Genomic DNA, 22,155 nt, shown 5'->3' with positions numbered 1-22,155 from the left:
TGGAATGCGCCCCAAGACACTCATTCACAAGACCAGATCACATGGGTCAGGAGAGCTGATTATGTGGAACTCAGAAGCATAAGGATCCCCTCCCCTCCCAATTTCGGATTCTTGCTTGCTTGCTTGCTTGCTTTGCTATCTCATTTCCTGTTTTTCAAAATAAGGTGCTGGAGCAGACAAGGGTTTGTGCTGCCTATAAAAGCTCCTTCTGATCTTTGGGGATCTCCCACAGCTGAATGAAATGCTGTAAGTCACGGGCCTTTCTATATGGCCAGATCTCTCCGCCATGTCGGTGCCTCTCGCGTGGCCGTGGGAGCAAAGTCACTTCCTCAGTCAGCAGCAGGACCAGCCCGGGGCGGCTCAGTTTTGCCTCTTTAACATCACGGAATGGAAAAGAGGAAATATAGAAACAGAGCGAGTCAGAAGGGGTCTCCCGGGCCATCTAGTCTGACCTCCGGCACCAGCTGGCTCCGCTCATGACATGCCCGCCATGTGCACGTCCAGCCTGTCCTTGAACACCCTCACCAGTGGGGCCTCAGCCACCTCCCGAGGAAGCCCATTCCACACCCTTGGGGTCCTGACTGTCAGGAAGTGCTTCCTGGCATCCAAATTGAACCTTGGCTCCCTGAGCTTTGCTCCGTTGGAGCGCATCTTGCCTTCCTCAGCAGGGGAAAACAGGCCTCTCCCCACCTCCATGTGACAACCGCTCACATACCTGCATGTCGCCAACAGATCCCCTCTGAGTCCCCTCTTCTTCAGGCTGAAGAGGCCCAGTTCCCTCAGTCTCGCCTCATACGGCCTCCCCTGCAAACCGGCCACCAACCTTGTGGAGAATAATAGGATGGGAAGGACCAGAGATCTCTTCAGGAAAATCGGTGATATCAAGGGAATGTTTCATGCGATGACGAGCATGACAAAGGACAAAATGGTAGAGACCTACCAGAAGCAGAAGAGATTAAGAAGAGGTGGCAAGAATGCACAGGGGAATGATACAAGGAAGAGCTTAACGTCCCTGATAACCAAGTTGGTGCAGTCACAGCCCTTGAACTGGGCATCCTGGAGTGTGGAGTCAAATGAGCCTTGGGAAGCTTTCCTCACAACAAAGCTAGTGGCGGTGACGGCATTCCAGCAGAGCTATTTAAAATTCGAGAAGATGATGCTGTTAAAATGCTGCACTCAGTATGCCAGCAAATTTGGAAATCCCAGCAGTAGCCACAGGATTGGAAAAGGTCCGTTTATATTGCAATCCAGAAGAAGGGCAATGCCAAGGAATGTTCCAACTACTGCACAATTGTGTTCATTTCACACACTAGTAAGGTTATTCTCAACATCCTATAACTAGGCTTTAGCAATATGAGAACCAAGAACTACCGGAAGTACAGGCAGGATTTCGAAGAGGGAGAGGAACTAGAGATCAAAGTGCCAACATTTGCTGGATCATGGAGAAAGCCAGGGAGTTCCAGAAAAACATCTACTTCTGCTTCATTGACTGTGCCAAAGCCTTTGATTGTGTGGATCACAACAAATTGTGGCAAGTTCTTAAAGAGATGGGAGTACCAGGCCACCTTACCTGTCTCCTGAGAAACCTGCATGCGGGTCAAGAAGCAACAGTGAGAACTGGACATGGAACTACTGATTGGTTCAAAATTGGGAAAGAGGTACGGCAAGGCTGTATACGATCACCCTGCCTATTTAACTTATATGCAGAGCACATCATGAGAAAGGCGGGGCTAGATGAATCACCAGTTGGAATTAAGATTGCTGAGAGAAATATCAACAACCTCAGATATGCAGATGATACCAATCTCATGGCAGAAAGTGAAGAGGAACTAAAGAACCCCTTAATGAGGGTAAAAGAGGAGAGTGAAAAAGCAGGCTTGAAATTCGACATTAAAAAAATTAAGATCATGGCCTCCGGTCCCATCACTTCCTGGCAAATAGAAAGGGAAGAAATGGAGGTGGTGACAAATTTCATTTTCCTGGGCTCCAAGATCACTGCAAGTGGTGACTGCAGCCATGAAATTAAAAGGCGCTTGCTCCTGGGGAGGAAAGCTACGGCAGGCCTAGGCAGTACACCAAAAAGAGAGCCATCACCTCGCTGGCCAAGTCCGTATGCTCAAAGCGACGGCTTTCCCGGTAGTGCTGCTGGCCTAGAGCCACCACGAGAGCAAGTGCAAGCCAGTAACCCTGCTAGAGGAAAAGGCAAGAGCAGTGAGGAAATAGAGGAAGCACTCGTACCCCCAGCGAGCGCCTGGTTGCGAAGGCGGTGCCAGCGTGAGAGGTCTGGACTCTGGGCCCATGGGCCACGCTTCCTGGCGGACGGCACACTGGCGAGGGACAGGCTGCACCTTACGAGGACTGGAAAGGAGGGGTCTGGCCTCAGACACGCCGAAAGCCTCTCTCAAGTCCCTGGTCATCGGCACCACCTCCTGGGAGACCCTGGCACAAGACCGATCGACGTGGCACACGCCGATCCACCAAGGCTGCCAAGCTTCTGAAGCCGGAAGGACAACCACAGCACAAGAGAAGCGAGCGCTCCGTGAAGCCAGAGTTGCAAACGCTGCAACAGCGGTGCCCACACATGTCTGCCCGACATGTGGCAGAACGCTCCGTGCCCGTATCGGCCTTATCAGCCACCTGCGGACACACCGTGGACAGCTCACAACCCGTTAGATGTCAAGGTCCTCATCGAAAACGACAGACGAACATCACATGCTACAGCCTGGAGGATGGGAGGCAAACAGAATAGACTCGACCCCTTGATGTACAGAACTAAAGCTTGGTGGGTCGACTGCCATGCCTGGAACTCAACCACTGAAGGATATAACCTGTTCAAGAAGAACAGAAGGGACAGAAAGGGAGGTGGAGTCACACGATGCACTCAAGATGCACTTCTCTGCCCAGAAAGGCGGGGGGGGGTGCTCAGGAGCCCCACCGAGAGCATCTGGGTTAATACAAACGGAGCAAGGAATAAAAGAAATGCCGTGGCTGGAGTCTGTTACTGCACCCCCAGTTGGGGAGAAGATGACACTTCTGAAAAGCAAATTGCCAGTGTTTCGAGGAGGCAGATGTTGCTGATAACCCCCTTGAGCAGAACGTGGAGGAAGGAGCAGGAGGAACGGCTCTTCCTGACGGGACACGGCCCAGCAGGGAAGACGGAGTGGGCCCCGTGGCGGCTCTGGGAAGCGAGCGTGCTGTGCATGGACACTTGATGCTGAAGGACACGAAAGCCACACGTCGCCGAACACGGACCCTGGGCTTTAGGACAGCCCAGTTTAATCCGTCCAGAACAATGATAAGGAAAGACCGATGGCAGGCGATTCTAATGAGAAAAGGAGTGCAAGGTGGGTGGGAATGTTTAAAAAGGGAATTTCTAACGGCGTAATCACAAACAACGCCTGCAAGGAAAAAGGGCAGAAGACGAAGATAGAAGCCCGTGTAGCCTGCACTCCGGTTATTTCTAAGCTTGACTACTTCCGTGCACGGTGGGGCTGCCCTTGAAGATTGCTCAGAAAGTGCCCCTGGGGCAAAGTGTGGCCGCCAGCCTGACCCCCAGGAGCAGAAGCTCTGAGCGTGTCACACTGTGGTCTGTGCGTCGGCTGCCAAGCCCCGCGCAAGGTGTTGTCTCTCAGCTCTGCTTGGCTGGGCACCTCGGCGCATGACAGAACCCCCCTCCCAACCACGGCCGGCCTGGACACCTGGCTCTGCTTGTGGTGCCTTCCTGAGACTGCCACCTCCATGGGAGGCCTTGAGGGAGGCAACCGGAGGGGCCTTCTCCGCGGTGGCCCCAAAGTAGGGCCTGCTGTCCCTGGGGAGGCCTGCATGGTGCCGATTGTGCTGTCCTGTGGGGCCAGGCTAAGGCTGGGCTGAGGCAGTGCGCAGCCTGAAGCAGCCCCGGAGGGGTGGGCACTGCCTGTCGCTGGAGGAAGCTGCGCTTGGCAACGTGTCGCTGCTTGAGCGGCTAAAATTTGGGTGCAAGTTTTAATGGAAAATTGTGGTGCTTTAATTATTATCGGTCTCTTATATGTTATCTTGCATTTTATTAATTGTATTTATTTATTTATTTATTAATAAAATTTGTATGCCGTTCAATTACTAATGTCTCTGGATGGCTAACAGCATAAATAAATTGACAACCCACTCTGGCTGCAAATTAATAAAATACAATAATAAAATTCGATATTAAAACTTATTAAAATATTGATTAAATAAAAAGGTCTTAATCTGGCGCTGAAAAACATATAATGACGGCGCCAGGTGGTCCTCTCTGGGGAGCACGCGCCATCCAAAATTATTAATTAATAGCAATAATAAATGGTCATGATTTTTTGTAGAGTGAAATGTCATCCCATCCATTTTTACTATTGTACTTATGTTTCTAATTGTTGTGAGTTGTCCAGAGAGCTTTGGGTGTTAGGCAGTATAGACATTAAATTAAGGATAATAAAATAAGCTGTTGTGTCAGCCATGCAGCAGCGAGGGCCAGCTGGCCAGGAGGGCGGCCTAAACTATGGGGAGGGGAGATGACGGGCCACCGGGAAATCCTGCTCCTGCGCACACTTTGCTGGGCCTCACAGCAGCAGCCTCCTCCAGACCCTTTTTCTCCATGGCTTCCTGGAGAAAATGCAAATCGCGCACACCTGAGAAGGGCTGGAGGGCATTGGCACAGCCTGAGCGGATGATAAACAGGCGCGCAATTTGCCTCCGCGACCGCAGCAGATGGGTATCTCTCGGGCTCCGCTGGGTGAATTCCAGGGAGGGAAGGTGGAGCCACAGGGGCCTCGGCCTTGGGTGGCCTACAAGGACAGAAGAGGAGCCCCGGGGCTGGATCAGAGCCAGGCCACCCAGCCCAGTGGACCCACGTGCAGGGGAAGATGGGCAGCGGGGTGCTTGCCCCGCCTGCGGGTGTTCTGGCTGGCCCCAAGCACCCTGCCGCTGTGGCTGGGGGTAGCCAGGGCGGCACCTCCGGGGAGCTTCCTGCCCCCTTTTAAAGCCCTCCCAGGGGGTGGCCATCGCGGCATCTTGTGGAAGCAAGTCCCGCAGTTGAACTCCGCCAGTGTCAAGAAGCACCTCCTTTTATCCGTCCAGAATCTCCCGCACGTGGAGAGATTTGCTGCGGGACTCTCCGGGGCTCCCGCATTATGGGATCAACCGCAGAATGTCTCCTCCTCCACACCAGGCCCGACTTCGCACAGCTCAGCTGAGTCCCCACTTCCTCGCCTCTTGTCTGAGCTGCCGTGAGCTTCCCCCAAGGAGGGGGGTCGCTGCAGCCCCCGACCATTTCAGGCGCCCTCGTCTGCACCTTTGCAGTGCGACGGCGCCTTTCTCGGTGTGGTGAGCAGAGCCACATTCCAAGGGCGGCCACACCGGAGAGGCATGCTGAACGCCACAAGGACACATGCGCCGCATGGGGATTCTAAAGCTGCAGAGGAAGGATGCAAGCTCAAAATCTCCCAACATCACGGGAGAATGAAGCAAGGTCAAGAGCTGCCGGCAGCCAGGGGATAACAAACTCGTTTTAAATGTTCAAGGATAGGCTGGACGTGCGCATGGTGGGCATGTCGTGAGCGGAGCCGGCTGGTGCCGGGGGCAGACTAGATGGCCCGGGAGACCCCTTCTGACTCGCTCTGTTTCTGTGTTTCTCAATGCTTCCAAATAAGCATCTTGCTTAAGAAGGTGCTGGTAGAACATGATTCTTCTAGTTCAGGAGGGCCTCATAATGCCGGCTGGGGCAGATGAAGCCGTGTAGCCCAAGGCCTGCCAGCTTTCCTTCCAGTAATGGGAGCAACCGGAAAGACTGGTGGCCCAGTAGAAGTGGCCCTGTGGCCCACCGATGCCCAGCAAAAGTCCTTCTCCAAACTGTGATGCCGTGCTGTGCGACTGGGAGAAGGCAGAACACACCTTTCTTTTCCATGGTGGATCAACTTTCTGTAGCCAAATTCAAATGTCTGAAAATCTCGCCTTCCATTAAAAATATTATAGACTCACCAAATTTCTAGTCCTCATGAGTCGCACTGGATATTAACTGGTCTGCAGTTTCATATTGAATAAGGGGGGAAATGTTCTAGGATCAATCCCTCCCCCCGCCATTCCATGGAAATCTTACTTTAGTCCTCTTCCAACTCTATGCAGCTTCTTCCAGAAAGTTGTGGCAGACTTTTTTTATTGCATCAGGTGAGCCGCTAAGACCTTTTGATTTTGCCAAGACCGTGAGTTGAAATCCTCTGTCCCTGTTTTTATACTGAATGATTTTCCCCTGCTCTTGATGTAAATGTATGAAATTTGTTCAAGCAACAAACTGTTTTTATTGTAATCTGAGCAGTTTTCCTGTCTGTTATGGGGGTTTCTTTGTAAGTCACTTTGAGGTGATTTTATGAAGAAGAGTGCAGTATCCATTTTTTATAAAGTGGTTTGCTTTCCAGGTTCGGATGCTTTCTGCACATTTGATGGCAAAAAGTACAGTGCCGGGGAGAGCTGGCATCCTTACCTGGAGCCTGTGGGCGTGATGTACTGCCTCAGGTGCACCTGTGCACAGGTATGATGGGCAGAAACCTGCTCCCCTGTCCCTGCATCAGCCCAAGGGCCGGTCTCAGTTTTGGAGAAGTTCTGAGGGGACACATCCCAAGGATGGGTGAGAGCAAAAGCGAAAATAGAGGGCCCAAATTAAAAAAACCCAAAATTTTGCTTAAATCTCTTCCCACCAGTAGCCAAGTCTTAAATGGGGTACTCCAGCCTTTCAGATTCCAGGGGGAATGTGCAGTAGCCAGAAATTCCCGAAATGCCTGGCGATCCTTTAATAATAATAACCATCAGGCTAGGATAAGGGGCGAGGCCTTCTGGGAATTCCCGGCGGGAGGCACCGGGACTCCGGCGGTGCGGTTTTGCTCCAGCAGCAGGACCGGGGCATTCATGCTGAGGCGGGAGTGGCTGGGCCAGGCGTTCAGTGCTTGTCCTCTTCTCCGGCCAGGATGCCAGTGTGAGCTGCTACCAGATCCAGTGCCCCGTCCTGCAGTGCCCGGACCCCATCAGCGACCGTCAGCAGTGCTGCCCCCGGTGCCCAGGTGAGTGGACTTTCGGCCGAGGGCGTCCTCCGCCTAGGCTTCAGCAAAGCTTTTGGCAAAGTGCCCCGGGATATCCTGATCAGCAAGCTGGCTGGGAGCGGGCTGGATGGAAGGACGATCAGGCGGCTCCAGGCTCGGTTACAGAATCGGACTCAGTGGCAGCTTCTCCACAGCAATGGCAGTTTCTTCACTGAGGAAACCGCAGTAGAAAATGTGAGAAAATCACTGTTTTCTTTGAGGAGAAACAGAAGATAAAATCCAGTGTGGCTAGTCCTCATGATCACCACCGTCGTCACCACTGGTCATAAATGAGCTCCTTTGTCCCCATTTATCCAGGGCAATTCTTGTGGCCCTGGGGAGAGCCAGGTGCAAATCCCCTTTTGCTGAGAGGGTCTCGGGGTGACCGGGGCCCGTCCAGCCCACCCCCAGCCCACCCTCCTTCTCAGCAGAGAGCCCTGTGCAGAGCTCCCTCGCTCCTTGGAGGGAAGGCTGGATTTCCGTGAAATACACAATGCACCCAAGGTCTGGGCACATCCACGGGCTGACCTCTTCCTCCGGCAGGTGGCTACCCGGGGCTGGCCGTACCGCCGGGCGGAAGGAAGCTGCTCCCTCAGGCTGGGCAGTCCTTGCGCGACTGACTGGGCGCCGGCTCTGGAAGCCACGGGGGCCAGGCCCAGCCTCCGCCGTGTTTTTACAGCATTTCTACTGCCAAGGGCAGGGCGAGGCGGGGGTTTCATGTCCAGAACGATTTAGCCGGCTTGGGATGCAGCTCCTCTCAGCTCGGGAGGAGGGAAGGTGTTGTGTGCTGCCCCCGCCCCCCGCAGCAGAATATTTGGGGCCAGCCCTCTACCTGCCTCGCAGATCCCCCTCCAAAAGCCATGCAAGCGCATGTCGGCCCGCGAGCATGTTCCACCGGTGAATGAGCACCCCCGGGATGGGGCCCTGTGCGTGCCGGGCTTGTGCGACCGGGGCCCCCGAGCAGAGCCCCGAGCTGCTTCCGTGCAGGGTCACCGGTGCTTCTGGTCTGCCTCTCCTCCTCCTCCTCCCCAGAGCTTCAGGCTTCCCCCAGACTTCAGGCGCCCGTCAATTCCTCCTGCCAGCACAACGGGACCACGTACCAGCACGGGGACATGTTCACCCACAGCGACCTCTTCCCCTCCCGCCAGTCCAACCAGTGCGCCCAGTGCAGCTGCTCGGTAAGTGGCTTGGGCCCGGTGCGCCGAGGAGCCCTTCTGTGCCGGTGGCACCGATCCGCAAGGGTCATCCGGAGGGGGGCGGGATCCCACACAGGGGTTCGGAGCCTCAGGCCAGGGACTGGATTCAGCCCCCCCAGAGGCCTCCCTCCCCCTCCGATGGCTGTACCCCCAGCCACGCCCCCACCTCCGATCGCCACGCGTTGCGAGGTGTGCCGCTTCTGAGCGTCTCCCTCCATTTTAAGTGGCTGAAATTATTTATTTGTTAGATTTAGATCCTTTGTTTTCCCCCCAGAGAACTCCAAGGGGTTTACATAAGCCTCCTTCTCTCCATCTTATCCCCACAACAACTGCCCTGTGAGGTAGGGCTGGGCTGGGAGTCGGTGACTGGCCCGAGGTCACTCAGGGAGCGCCATGGCGGAGTGGGACTCGAACCCGGATCCCCCAAGTCCCGGTCCTGCACTCTGAACCAGTGCACCGCATGCCTCGGTTTCCGGCAGTAAGAGCCGTGTGCTCATCCATGTGGACCCACCTTGCACCTGGCGCTCCGCCCCCTTTGCCCTCAGCCCCGCCCACCCCTCCGTGCCCCTCTCCAGTGCGGCATTGCGAGCAAGCCAGGACGGGGTGGGGGAAGCAGGGCCCGCAGGCCCCCCGTGGAGGGAGGCAGGACCCACCCCCCACGATGCCGCCCGAGCCGGGATTCACCCTGCCTCCCGGGGGGCTGGCCAGGCCGGCCGGGACCGACGGCGTCGCTCGGCCAGAGCTGCACGGGCGCCGGGCCGGGCCAGGACATGCCCGCCTGCCCGCCCTCCCCGCCCGAGGTCTGCCCCGGCTGGAACGGACCGGCTCGCCGGAGGCGCTCCCTCGCCGCTGGGGTGCCTCTCCTGACCTCGTGCCGGGCTTGCCTCCCCAGGAGGGCCAGATTTACTGCGGTTTGGTGAGCTGCCTGGACCTGCTGTGCCCCTCGCCCCAGAGCGTCCCGGGCACCTGCTGCCCCGTCTGCAGAGGTAACGTGGGACTCGCCGCTCGTGCGCGGGGACCACCGTGGCCCTTTCGCCGGAGGGGGGATGCAGCCGGAGGGCTCGGGTGGGCCTCCTTTGCTGGTGACTCCGATCACGCGCCGGTCGCGCTTCCAGGATCTGCCCCTCCGGCCCCCACCCCGCCCCACGTCGGTTGGGTTTTATACAGGTTTAAACGCCAGGTGTTTGTATTATATCCCTGCAGAGCAGAGCTGCCTTTGCTACCGACTTGGCTCTGCTCTCGACCCTGGAGGTTGGACAGCACAGCGACCGTTCCAAAATGATTTCACCACTCAGATAATGTTTGAGGTGAAGGAGGAATTTGAATGAATAAACAGGGCACAGGAATGTGCAGGGTACATCCTAGAGGGAATCAGAATTATACCTTCCTGTGGGAACCTCTCACCTGACTCTACCTTTTCGTCTTTCAGCAGACGGTTCCAACGAGAGGTTGATAGAGGAACCCCAGCTAACCGGCGGTGTTGTACGTGAAGTTGCCTCTTTAATAGCAAGTTTGTAGACATACATCTGTAAATGGCTTTTTTTTTAAATGCCTGGGTCTGAGTTTCAGCCTCTACACCACCAGACAGTTATGTTTATACATACAATATTCAAATGTTATAATGCTCAGAAAATATGTGACGGGGGTATCTCTAAGGGGTGGAGAGCCTTACGTAACTACCGTCAGTTCTCACCATCGCTCTGACCCTAAACATGTTCAAGGTCAGGGAAAGGGGGAGTAGCCAGGGAGAACGGGCATCGCCTTCCGGGGAAGCCAAGGGGCTGTGCTGCGACCCCAGGGGGGCCTTCCTTACAGGGATCGGGGCTTGCCTCTCTGGGGTCGTGTCCCAGGAAGCCCTAGGAGCCGATTCCGGGAGAAATGCAAACGGGACGATGGCGCTGAGGTGCCTGGGAGAGATGAAGCTGCCCTGTTGCCCAGACTCTCAGGAGAAGACGAGGTGGTCGCATGGATGCGGTGGGGAGGCAGGCGGGGTGTGGAGGGGCAGAGGGGGTGGGAAGGCATCGCGATGCGAGGGCGAGACTCGGGGGAGAAGCACGGCATGACGCAGTATTGGGTGCCAAGGGACCAGTGGGCAGAGGTCCCCCGTGCAAAGGCCTGGCTGGAGGGCAGAGCTTGCAGCCCGCCTGGCGGGAACGACGGGGGCGGCAGCCGTCGGCCTGGCTCTGTATCGCCTTCCTTTCTGGGAGCTTTGATGCCAGGCAGCCGCGAGAGCGGGAAACGGCACGGCCGGAATGCGAGCGGACTTCTGCGTCCGCTGGGGGGCCACTAGCGCTCCTTATCTGATGCAGCCTCGCCAGACCTGGTGTCCTGCAGCTGTGCTGGAGCGCAACACCCATCATCCCCAGCCAGCACGGCCATGTTGACTGTCCAGGCGCAAGGCTTTGCTTCGTTCAGCGTGGCATGCGTGAAGTCCCAGCGGGGGGGGGGGGGCATGGTCGGTTCACTCACACTTGTTCCCTGCCCTTTTCCCTTCAAAGCAGCTTCCACGGTTCTCCTTCTCCTCTCCGTTGTCATCCTCACAACAACAGCCCTGTGAGGTAGGCTAGGCTGAGTGGCAGTGATTGGCCCAAAGGCACCCAGGGAGCTCCGTGGCTGAGGGGGGACTCGAACCTGGGTCTCCCGAGGTTGCTGAAGTCCAAGGGTGCTTTTTTAATGGCAGGCGCTTCCAAAGATGGAGGCAGCAGCTTCCCGGCACAGAGTTAGCCTGGCGATCATACCGGGCAAGCTCCTCTCGGCTGGCTGCTGGCTGGGCAGGCCCAGGTGGTGTCACGAAACCCGGGCTGGGTCCCCCGTGGCAGCAGGTGTGAGCCCGTGCAGAAGAATGCTGGCCTGGCACGCAGTGCGTGCCGACTCACCTGCTGAGCTCCAGGCCTGCAGCTCCGTGCTTTGAGTTTAGTCCTCCCAAAGCCGAGTAGCCAGCGGTACAGGAGGGTGGGAAATGCAGCCCAAAATCTGCAGGGCCAAACGCTCCCCCTCCCGGCAGAGCCAAATTGCACTGATCTAACCGGCAGCGGAGACGAGAGCGGTCACCTTGACTCGCTTTCTCACGCAGTCACAGATTTGTAGAGTTGGAGGGGGCTAGAGGGTCATCGGGACCATCCCCCTGCTTTCGCAGGACGCCACGTTACACCATCCCACTCAGGCAGCTGTCCAGATGTCTTTTGAATGTCTCCAGCAAGGAAGAGCCTACAATTTCCCCAGCTAATGGGCTCCGTTGTCGTACTGCTCTGTCAGGGAAGAAATTCTTCCTGGCGTCCAGTCTGAATATCTGGTTTCCTTTAACTTACGCCCATTATTCTGTGTCCTGCACTCTTTGCTTTTTTGAGAGCCTTTGAGGAATTTGTGGAGGGCTGTCCCATCTCCCCACAGTCGTCTCTTCCTGAGGCTGAGCATAGAAACATAGAAGCAGAGCGAGCCAGAAGGGGTCTCCCGGGCCATCTAGTCTGACCCCCGGCTCCAGCCGGCTCCGCTCACGACATGCCCACCATGTACACCTCCAGCCTATCCTTGAACACCCGCACCAATGGGGCCTCAACCACCTCCCATGGAAGCCCGTTCCACACCTTCAGGGTCCTGACTGTCAGGAAGTGCTTCCTGGCATCCAAATGAAACCTTGGTTCCCTGAGCTTTGCTCCGTTGGGGCGCGTCCTGCCTTCCTCTGCAGGGGAGAACAGGTCTCTGCCCACCTCCGTGTGACACCCCCTCACGTACCTGCATGTCGCCATACAACCAGCATGCCTGGTTCTCTCCGTCTTTCCTCAGAGGGCTTCGCCTCCAGGCTCTGAACCATCCTCGCTGCCCTCCTCTGCACCCTTTCTAGCTTTTCTGCATCTCTTAAAAACTTGGGGTGCACAGAACTGGGCGGTCCTGCAGGTGAGGTCCAGTGCTGAGTGTAGGGGAGCTGGTCCTTCCTGTGTTATGGAGGTGATGCTTCTCATAATGCAGACCAAAATAATGTTGGCCATATTTGCAGCTGCATCACGTTGTTGGCTCATATTCAGCCTGTGATCTGCAGCAAGTCCGAGATTCTTCTCATTTGCAGTGTTGCTGAGCTATCTGGTAGCAGTGTGCTTGGTTTCCTGTTTTTAAGTGGAGGACTTGGCATTTGTCCCTATTGAATTTCATTCTGTTGTTCTCTGCCCAAAGTCCATTTGGGAGGTTACCCAGTCAAAAAAATGAAATTAGATTAGTCTGGCAGGATTTGTTCTTGAGAAATCCATGTTTGCTTCTAGTAATTACTGCATGGTTTGCAGGCTGTCTGCTTCATGACTTGCTCCAGAATTTTTTCCCGGGATTGATGTCAGACTGACCGGTCCATAGTCCCCAGCTTCATCTTTTCCCTTTCCTGTAGACAGGGACAAGTTGGCCCTTCAGCAGTCGTCCAGCCCTTCTCCCATCTTCCATGAATTCTGAAGGACGATAGCGTGGCCCAGTGAGGCGATCCTTGGCCCTTTGCCTGCCAGTCTTGGGCTGCCGTCGCGCCCGCCGGTTGTCCTTGCCCTTCGTCGGGAAGCCTGTGGTCCTTCTTTGGGGAGAAGACGGAGCCACGGCGGGGGCTGAGCACTCCCGCCTCTTCTTTGCCATCTGCTGGCGTTTTGCACGCACGCTGAGCAGCCGACCTCCCTCCCCTTTCGTCCATCGATTGCCTTGGATGTGTCTGAAGAAGGCTTTTGGCCGGTTTTCGCTCCCCGTGCTAGCTGGCCTCAGTCCGATCATCGCTCGGGCCTTCCTGACGCCGTCCCCGCAGTGCCTTGCTCCTTGCGCAGGTTCTTCCTCTGTCGCCTGGCCTTTGCTTTCAGATTCTCTCCCAGCCTTTTGTGAAGCCAGAAGGCTTCCACTGCCTTTTCTCCTATTTGGTATTGCTTGCGGTTGTGCCTTAAGCGTTTCCTTCTTTCTTTTTTAAAGATATCCCCCTCTTCTTGGGCTGCTTGCCCCTTTAGAATGGCTTGCCATGGGACTTGGTTTCTCATCCCTCTGAATGTGTAAAGTTGGCTTTTTTGGAATCCCGGGTGCATGTCTGGCCGCACTTCGCTGCAGCGTGGTTTATGATTGAGAAGTCAAGTAGGGCCGGGTCACTTCCCCGCAGAGTTCCCGCAGCTGCTTCTTCGTCCACTGCGGCTTCCCTGCTGGTTAGCGTCAAGTGGACTAAGCCGTACCTCTTGTTCCTACTTCCGCTTCCAGCTGGAGGAAATGTTCGGCCGCACACGCTAGAAGGGCCGTGTTTGGCAGAGTTTGACTGCCGACAGGTCCACGGGCAACTGAAGTCCCTGAAAATGACAGACATCTTGCCTCTGTGAAACGTTGGTGGCTCGTTTTTCGAAAGTGTCATCTTTATCCTCGCCTTGATTGGGTGGACGATAATAGGCTCCGGCTACTATGCTCCTTTAATTCCTTTTCCTGTTTATCTTGCTCCGCGTGGCACTCGACGGGATTCCCGCCCTCTTCTTCCTGTATGTCCTTGCAGAGAAACGTATCTTTGACAGAGTGCGGCTCCACCGCCTCCTCTGTTACTTCTGTTCTAGAACGGTTTATGGCCTGCAGTTTTTGAATTCCACTCCTCAGGTCAGATTTGGCCTTGTGCACCACGAGTTCAAGTTCATCTTGCTTGTTTCCCATACTGCTCCCCGGCTTTGCTCCTGCATCTTTTGAGAGACTAGTCTTAGGCCCAGCTAGAGTTTCTTTCACTGCTACGGTACATAAGCTTTTCCCAGTTGATGTTTACGGCTCCCGCCCCTGCAGAATTCAGCTTAAAGCCCTCCTGATCAACTTCTTCATTTGGCAGCCAAGCGCCCCCTTTCCTTTCTTTGTAAGCGCAACCCATCGCTTGCCGGCAGTGTGTCTTCCAGGAAGGGATCCAGATCTCTCGTGGCTGCATCAGCATCCTAGGCAGGAATTCACGCAGAGGATTTCTCCCTCCTGTCTCTTCCTCTTCCACGAACCAGAAGGACGAAGGAGAAAACTATCCGGGCCCCAATGTTCCTACTTTTCCACCCATGGTTCTGAGCTCCGGCGTAATTTCCGCAAGGCTCAGGCGTCTCCTCGTTGTCTCTCTGGGCAGAAGCACCCGCAGCACCAGTGCCTGGGGGACAGCCGGGCAAGGGGGGCCCTGGGCCTGACGGACCCCCGGACAAGCGCTTCCCTGGAGCTGATCTCAAGGAATGTCCGGTCCAAAGGGAGAATCGGCACGACGGTCAAAATCATTCTGAAAGAGGACCACAAGAAAGGTAACACGAGCGGGGGGCGGGCAAGGTTCGGCCGGCCCCTCGGAGGGGCTGCCACGGTCACCTGGCGCAGTCCGACCCAGCCAGCCCCAGAAAAGAGCACGCCCCCAAAAGCAAGAAGCTTTTATTCTGTCGGTACCAGGCTACGAATGTTTGGCTGGAAAATAACTCAGGAGCTTCCGGAGGGAAAGCTTTGCGGCTTCCCACAGAAAGGCCTTCTGCTTTCCCTTCTCACTGGATTTTCTGTGATGCAGAACCAGATGAAATTGGCTGTGGGAAAGGGCGTGGGGGTTCCAGGGGGAAGGCTGAGGCTGGACCCCCCGGGAAGTTTGGGGATGAAGCAGGCTGTGGCAGCAGGGTCTCCCCCGGGAGCAGGGCCGCGCGAGGCTGAGCATGCGCAGAGGGCCGGCGGGGCCGCTGGCGAGAGCCGCCTCAGGGGCTTCTCCTCCTCTTCGGAGCGTCTCCAAGCCAGGCTGCTGCAGGCGCCAAGGAACTGGTGCCCTTTTGGGCCACCAGACACCCAAAGCGCTCCGGGCGGCTTAAAATGAAGCCCAGCGAGACAAGCAAACGCAGCGGATCAAAGGGGGTTGGAAGTCAGAGGCTAAACTGCCGGAGTCGTTTAAAACACCAGAGGACATTTGCAGAAAGAGGTATCTGTCTGGAACCCAAAATATTTATTTTATTATCCTTGGATTAAATAGACAGCCCACCCTTCCACCCACCGTGCTGCCCGAGGGGGCTAAGAATAAAACAATAATCCAGGACAGAGCTCCCTGGGGAGCCCCTTGGGCAACCGGGTGGCCACAGTCCTCAAAGCACACCCCGCTCGTCCAGAGCACCCCACATCTGACGGGGGGCACTCGGGGCCAGGGACAGGTCAGTATGAGAGAAGCTCAGTACCTGGGTCCCAAGTGAGGTGGCCTACTTTACAGACGGCAGTCCTCTATTTGCAGGTGTCCTTGGGGGTCACCGTGCACAGGGAACGGCCAGATGGCCAGTGGCCTCTGCGTCCAAGCCGTGCTCGCACCCCGGAGCAGACAAGGGACCCGGCCCCCGGGGCAGGAGACGAGCAGGGGCCCCCCTTTCTGAGCAGACATACCCCCCCCCACCGTGCAAACCGCCTCCACGCCCCGCCCTGCCTCCTTGGGGGTGCGGCTTTGGCGGCCGCCCCTCCCAGGCCTGCTGGATGCAGCTGCCTTCCCTTTGCAGGGGCGCCCGGTCGAAATCTGGGTGCCTTGTGCAAAGGGAACAGCCCAAAGTCTCGGGGCGCAGAGCACACCCCATGTGCTCCGCGGCTCCCCCTGAACGCGGAACCCCCCCCCCAGCGTGTGTGTACAACGGGGAGACCTACTCGCACGGGGAGGTGTGGCACCCCACGGTCCGCTACATTACGCACCTGCCCTGCATCCTCTGCACCTGCCGAGACGGGACCCAGGACTGCCAGAAGGTCACCTGCCCGAAGGTGTACCCCTGCGAGGAGCCCGAGGCCGTGGAGGGGAAGTGCTGCAAGGCGTGCCCAGGTGAGAGGCGAGCGGGCGCTGGGCGGGGAGGCGGGAAGCGAGGGGGCCCCTCCGTCGCTGCCCTGAACGGGGCCTGCCTCCGTCTGCGCCCCCCACAGGGGCCCGGGGTGTCCTCTCCGAATTGCTCTGCAGGGTTCCAGGCACGGTTCTTTTCCAGCCCCTCCTGGGGACGCTGCAGCTTGAACCTGGGCCCACCTGCCATCTCTCCCGGGCAGACGACGCCATCGTGTAGGCAGACGGAGCCGGATCAGTGGGGGCAAAGCAGTGGGGGTGGGGGGCAGCCGCTGTCCTCGGGGAAACAAGAGGGCGCCGAGCGCTGCCCACGCGGCGTATTTGGGCCGGCGAGAGGGTTCTCTGTGGGCCCTTTGCTTGGGCCGAATGTTTGAAGAGAGCCCGACGTGGAGGACATCGTGGCACAGCTGCCGTTTTACGTAATGCCTCCCCCTCCCAAAGGCGCCCCTCACCCCACAGGGCTCTTGCCCCCCCCCCAAACAGGAGGGCTTGGACAAGCGGCCGCTTTTACCTGCAGCCAACAGGTTGGTGTCGCGACCGCTTTTCACCCACTTAAAGCCTTCCTTGCAAAATGTTTATTGGCCAAAGTGTTTTCCAGATGCACAAACGCCCAGCGTGAACCTCTGAGCATGTGCAGAGTGGTTCCCTGAACCCATTCGGGGACTCACCTCCAGGAACTCTCCTTAGGGGCTGCTTGGACCCCATCCCCTGGGTGGGTAGGGGGGCTTCTGATAGCGAGCACACCTCCTCTCTGCGTGCCGATCCTCTAAGTGGGCCAGCCCCGCTGACGACACGCCATGGGGCCGAGAGCCACACCTGCCCCCGTCTGCGTCTGAGAAGCCCCCCTGCTCCGGTCCCCTCCCGCCTTGGTTGCGCCCAGGGCCAGCCTGCCCACCTGGGGAGCTGAGGCACCTCTCTCCTCTCAGTGCCCCAGGATGGCCTCATCCCGCTCCCCTTCCCCTTCCGATTCCGGATCCCCGCCAGCCGCCCTGGAGAGCAAGCGCCCAGGCAGCCGCCTCCCACGCCCCCCAGCGGCCTCGGATGCCGCTTCCATGTTTGCTCGTCTCCGTGTCCATCAGCACTCCCCAACTTGGTGTCCTCCGGATGTGTTGAACTACATGTCCCATCATTCCCAGGCGGTGAGGTGGTCCAGCCCATCCGGAGGGCGCCCAGCTGGGGAAAGCCAGCGGGCTTGTGTTGGGAGGGGACGGGCGGCGAGCAGGCAATGCAAAATCCTCGCCAAAGCCGACACCCCGGGAGCCGGTCCCTCTTCTCCATCGTGTGCTCAGAGCACCCGGGAAGCTTGCCAGGCGCCACCGGCCGGTCCAGGAGCCTCGGCCAAGTGCAAAGCAGCCGTGTCCAGAAGCGACCTTGGCAAGAGCAACACACTAGCGGCCCTGGGGGGGCGGGCGTGCCACAGAGGCCCGAAGACTCAGTGCCCCCAGGGCCCTGGCTGGCCACCGAGAAGAGATGCCGGGCGGGCCAGAACCTGGAGTGCATCACTCGCCCGCATCCTGGCACCGGCCCACGGCCTCCGCGGAGGTCTTGGCCGGTTCCGCTCTGGTGTGCTTTTCCACTGGGCGACTCGAACGCCAGCGATGCGAGTCTAGCCCTGATGGGCCGCTTCATTCTGTGAGGGAGCTTTGTGATGTGGGTGCCCCGGCAGGGGGCAGGAATGCCCGACAGCCGATCATCAGCATCAGGTTAGTCATGCATTCATGCCGTTGAATTTTTGTCCCGTGTTTTTCCTACAAAGACCCCTCAGTGGCTTCCATTGTCCTTTATCCTCACGGCAACGGTGAGGAAGATCGTCCACAACTGCCTTAGTGAACTTCACAACCAGGTGGGGACTAGAATCCGGGTTCCCAGCTCCCCACTCAGCACTCCGAGCACCAGCTGCCCCGTCTCTCTCTCTCTCGTGTGTGTGCATGTGCCTGAACCCCCGTGGCCGGGTGGTTCCCTGGCTCCTGAGTGTCTTCGGAGCGGGGATCCGGAGACAAGGCTTGGCTACCGGCAGTAACAGCTCTCGGCTGCAAGTGGTATCTTTGCCACGGTCCCTCTGGCCCCGGCCACCACCACCACGGGAGTGCGGCCCCCGAGGGCCTCTCTGGCGGAAGGTGGCCCTCAGCCCGGAAGAGGGTCAGCACCCCCGCCCCCCTGCACAGCCAGCCTGCCCTTTCGGGCCGCTGCCCGGGCCAGCCGCTCGGCCCCAAGCATCTCTTCCGGGCCGCTTCCCTTCGCGGGCGCCTCGCACTCCTGCCACTGGCCCCGGCTTTTGTGTGCTTCCAGAGGACAAAGTCGCGCCCGCGGGTGGGATCGGCCCCACCAAATGCAGAGTGTCCGTCTACATGTTTGTCCCGCCCGCGTCTGGCACGGAGCATCCCGGGGAGAACTTGAGGAAGGTGGCGATCGAGCGGGAGTCCTCGGAAGAGGTGGAGATCTACATCTGGAAGCTGGTGAGAGGTGAGGCCCCCTCGAGCGTGGCAGGCCAGGCCGGGGCAGCGCACAGTGCTCACCGCCCCTCCCCCAAGGCCCCCCGAGAGGAAGCGCTCCAGGCGTGCGAGCCCACTGGCACCTTCCTGCACCTGCCAGCCGCCCACCTGAGGCTCCCAAGGAAGGGGAGTTTGGCCAGGTGGGGGAGATGTCCAGCTGGATATGCTGGAAAAGCTCTCGGGAAGCTTCCTCTTGGGGAAGGGGCTGCAGGCTGCCCCGCGGCTGGAGAGAACGGACCCTTCCTTGGAGCAGCAGGACGGAGCCGCTGCCCCTCCGGGATCTGGCTCTCGCAAAGCTGGGCTCGCCTTCCGAGGGAGCCAGGATGACCCTCTCCAGTGCGGACGCTCTCTGGGCAGGGACGGGTCGCCCACCCCTCCTCGTGCCCGAGCTCCGTGGGGGATCTCTGGACGTGCTGCTGCGGCTGGAGCCTCGTGGAGGCGTGGGACCCACAGGGAAAGGCTGAGCGGCAGGAGAAGCAAAGCGGCTGGTGGGGGGGGGGCGGCTATTCATTGTGCCTTATTCCGGGGCTCTCGTTTTAACCACCCGCAGCCCGAGTGGGGCAGGGAGGGGGACTGAGGGAGGGGTGTGTGGAAGCCCATCTGTGAGCTTCATGCCTGACTGGGAATCCGATCGGCTGCCCTGACATTCCCCTGCGCCCCTCCCCCACACCAGTTGCCCCACAAACTGGTGGCTTGCTTGGCTAGTGGTCAAGGGACCGGTCGGCCAGGAGTACCGAAGCCCCCTGTCCCCATCGCCGCCAGTTAGCTTAGCCTTTTCCACATGGTGCCGTGGAAATGTGTTGGACTACCACTCCCAGTATCCATGGCCCTGCCAGAAGAGGGGCTGGCATTGGGGTGGGGAGGGCAGGGGCAGCCCAAAGAGAAGAACAAATCGTGGCTTAAAGAGAAGGGAGGCAAAGATGACTGGGGGGGGCGAGTGACTCTGTCCTGCGAGGAATGGGTGGGGGGGGGGGGGAACTGGGCATATTTAGCCCCAAGGAAAGAGGGGAGACACCATGGCTTCCTGCAGGTGTCTGAAGGGTCGTCACGCCAAAGAAAGACCACCTGTCTTCTATTATTCAAGTCAGCTGGACTTATAAAATGGGCTTTAGATGCAGGAAGGCAGGTTTTGGTTAAACATCAGAAGAACTTCCTCAAGGCTTAAGCCGTTCACAAATGGAAGTATTCCTGGGGAAGGTGGTGGGGGTCTCTGCCGGCATGCTTGGGACTGAATTTCTGCACCACGGGGGAGTTTGGCCAGGGTGATCCAAGCGGCACCTTCTAACTCTGGCCCTGGGCTCATTAGAGGCATGCAGTGGGTTGGGGGGCTCACGGCGGTTTCCTCCAACCCCTCGCGGCCGCCTCGGAGCACCTGCCACTTGAGAGCACCGCCTCACCCTGCCTCATGGTGGGGCCGGCCCTTCCACACCCCGAATCCTCAGAAAGGACCTCTCCTCCGCTCCATCTGCTCTTCTGCTCTCCTTGTTTTAAGCAACCAACTCCGGCAACCTGTGGTTTGCGGTGCTGGCCCAAGGGGAGCACCAATCTGCACGCTCCTTTTTAATATTTCCTGCCTGGGATGCTGGGAGATCCAAAGAAACCCAAAGCCAGGGTGTTGGCGTGCCCACTGGGCCATGTGAAATGGACGTGCTGCGGCCGCCCAGAGCTTTGGAAAGGGAGGTGGGCAGAGCGGGCGAACGGCCTCTTGGGGTGAGGATGCAGGGGAGGGAAAGGGGTGAGCTGGGAAAGAGGGGGCGCAGCTGTTCAGCTCTGGCTTCACTAAGTCGGGGCTGGAGCTGCCGATCTGGGGGCGCCTCGCCTCCGTTTCTAGCCGTACAGGGGAGGCTGCAGCCTGAGTGACACGAGGGACGGGTGAGAAGGGGCGCTCCAGCGACATCGTTGTGCCGGGCCAGTAAATCTGCGCCCGCTGAGCCGCTGAGCGAGGCTTAGGGCATCCCTGCATCCACACCAGATTAGAGGACTGCCCGCTCAGCACGAGAGGAATGCCACACGGAGCTGCACCGTGTCCGTGGAACGTACTTGGGGGAAATGCTTGTATTTGGAGAAAAAGATGCACCCGGAAAAGTGTAGATGGGGGGCAGGGGAGTCCCCCAAGTCATGCTCATTTCTGTGCAGAGCTTCTTAAAGCAGCAGGAACGGCCTTCACGGCCTCAGCTGAAAATCAAACCATCTTGGGCAGAAAACAACAGACGGGTCCACCCCTTCCCAATCTGCAACTGCAGCGAGGGAGGTGGTGGAGCCCTGAAGGGCCAGGATGGCTGAGCCACCTCGGACTGCAGCTCCGAGGTGCCACTCTCCCCGCAAAGAGAAAACTAGCACAGCAGGTTCTGGCCAGTCCTTTCCTTTCCTGTGCACTAGTTTTCTGTTTGCAGGGATTCCCTTCCAGGCTGAGAGGAGCAGGACAGGCTTCGCGTTGCTAGAAGCAAAAAGAAACCATTTAGGACTTGGCCTGAAATGCTTTAATGCCAACAAACATCAATACCACCAGGGCTGCCATTTCAGATTTAAGTTGTGGATTTGTGCGTTGTTGTTGTGAATGTGGAGGGAGCCATAGCTGATTTCAGAAACTCCTTTTGGGATGTACTGTCAAAACGGGTGCACTGGGAGAGAATTGGTTGTGGTTTCTACCTCATTCCTCGTGATTACCAGTGGATTCGGGTTTCGGGAAGATGTGTTTGGACTAAATGCCCACCACGGTGGGCAGTTCAGCATCGCCGCCCGCTCTGTCACCCCCGGCCGACAGCAAGAGCGGCAAATGGCCTCGTTCGCCTGCGAAGTGTCTGCGTCTCTGCACCGCTTTCTGAGCGCCCCTGTTCCTCCGCGTCTGCTTGCAGGCATATTCCATCTGATCCAGATCAAGAAGGTCAAGAAGCTGGAGTTCAGGCAGGAGGTGCAGGACTTCCGGCTGGTCTCCAGGACAAGTGGAGGTACCCGTGACCCGACCCAGCACTTGGGCCGGGCTCGTCTTGGTTGGGCGCGTCGGGCTTTGTGGGGCGAAGGACAAAGGCTCGCTGAAAATGCAGTTCCCCGGGGCCGGGGGAGAGACGCTTCGACCTACCAATCTGGAATTGTGTCTTCCTCCTGCAGCAGGGGAGGCGAGTGGGCGCTTGGGGGCCAGTGTGAGCAAGCGGTCCTTTCCCAGCACAAGAAACTGCACGGAGCAGCGGCTGGAACTGCCCGGCTTTCTCAGCTGTGTGTGGGGGGGGCAGCACATCCACTCCCACCACACGCCCCACCCCCAGTATTAATCCACTCCTGGCACGTAGGAAACTAGCACTTCAAGGAAGGGGGGTCCTGGGGTGGGTGCCCAGTCCCCCTGCCTCGTCAGATCGATGACCCATCCCTGCTTAGTTTGGGGATGTGTCCCGACGGGGGGCAGGGTCCCTCCGACCCTCGGCCCGCCCTGCTCCCCGGCAGCTGGTGTGCGCAGGCACCTCCTTGGATCTGGCCTGGACCTCTGCCAGCCAGCTTCATGGAATGACCCCGGGTTCAAGTGCGATGGGAGAGGGACTCTCCACTCCCCCGTGTATCATCTTGAGACCTTCTGTCTATCCTGTCTCCTCCTGCTTGTCGCAGCTGATCCTCACAGGAGA

The 22,155-nt window shown here is 58.0% G+C and overlaps 1 protein-coding gene across 1 annotated transcript in view; it reads left to right on the top strand.

Annotated features, from left to right (window-relative positions):
* The window catches only part of CHRDL2 (chordin like 2), a 35,863-nt gene that overhangs the window by 7,458 nt on the left and 6,250 nt on the right, over nt 1–22,155 (top strand). Inside the window, exons 4-13 of the mRNA XM_044418611.1 lie at nt 5,089–5,237; nt 6,423–6,535; nt 6,968–7,061; nt 8,112–8,257; nt 9,168–9,261; nt 9,708–9,757; nt 14,355–14,520; nt 15,843–16,037; nt 18,339–18,512; nt 21,397–21,489. Of these exons, the coding sequence (XP_044274546.1) occupies nt 5,089–5,237; nt 6,423–6,535; nt 6,968–7,061; nt 8,112–8,257; nt 9,168–9,261; nt 9,708–9,757; nt 14,355–14,520; nt 15,843–16,037; nt 18,339–18,512; nt 21,397–21,489 (1,274 nt within the window). The remainder of the gene's footprint in view (nt 1–5,088; nt 5,238–6,422; nt 6,536–6,967; nt 7,062–8,111; nt 8,258–9,167; nt 9,262–9,707; nt 9,758–14,354; nt 14,521–15,842; nt 16,038–18,338; nt 18,513–21,396; nt 21,490–22,155) is intronic.

Source organism: Varanus komodoensis, unplaced genomic scaffold (genome assembly GCF_004798865.1).
Source record: "Varanus komodoensis strain SLA01 unplaced genomic scaffold, ASM479886v1 scaffold91, whole genome shotgun sequence".
Lineage (NCBI taxonomy): Eukaryota > Metazoa > Chordata > Lepidosauria > Squamata > Varanidae > Varanus > Varanus komodoensis.
This window is presented reverse-complemented; position numbering and strand designations above follow the sequence as displayed.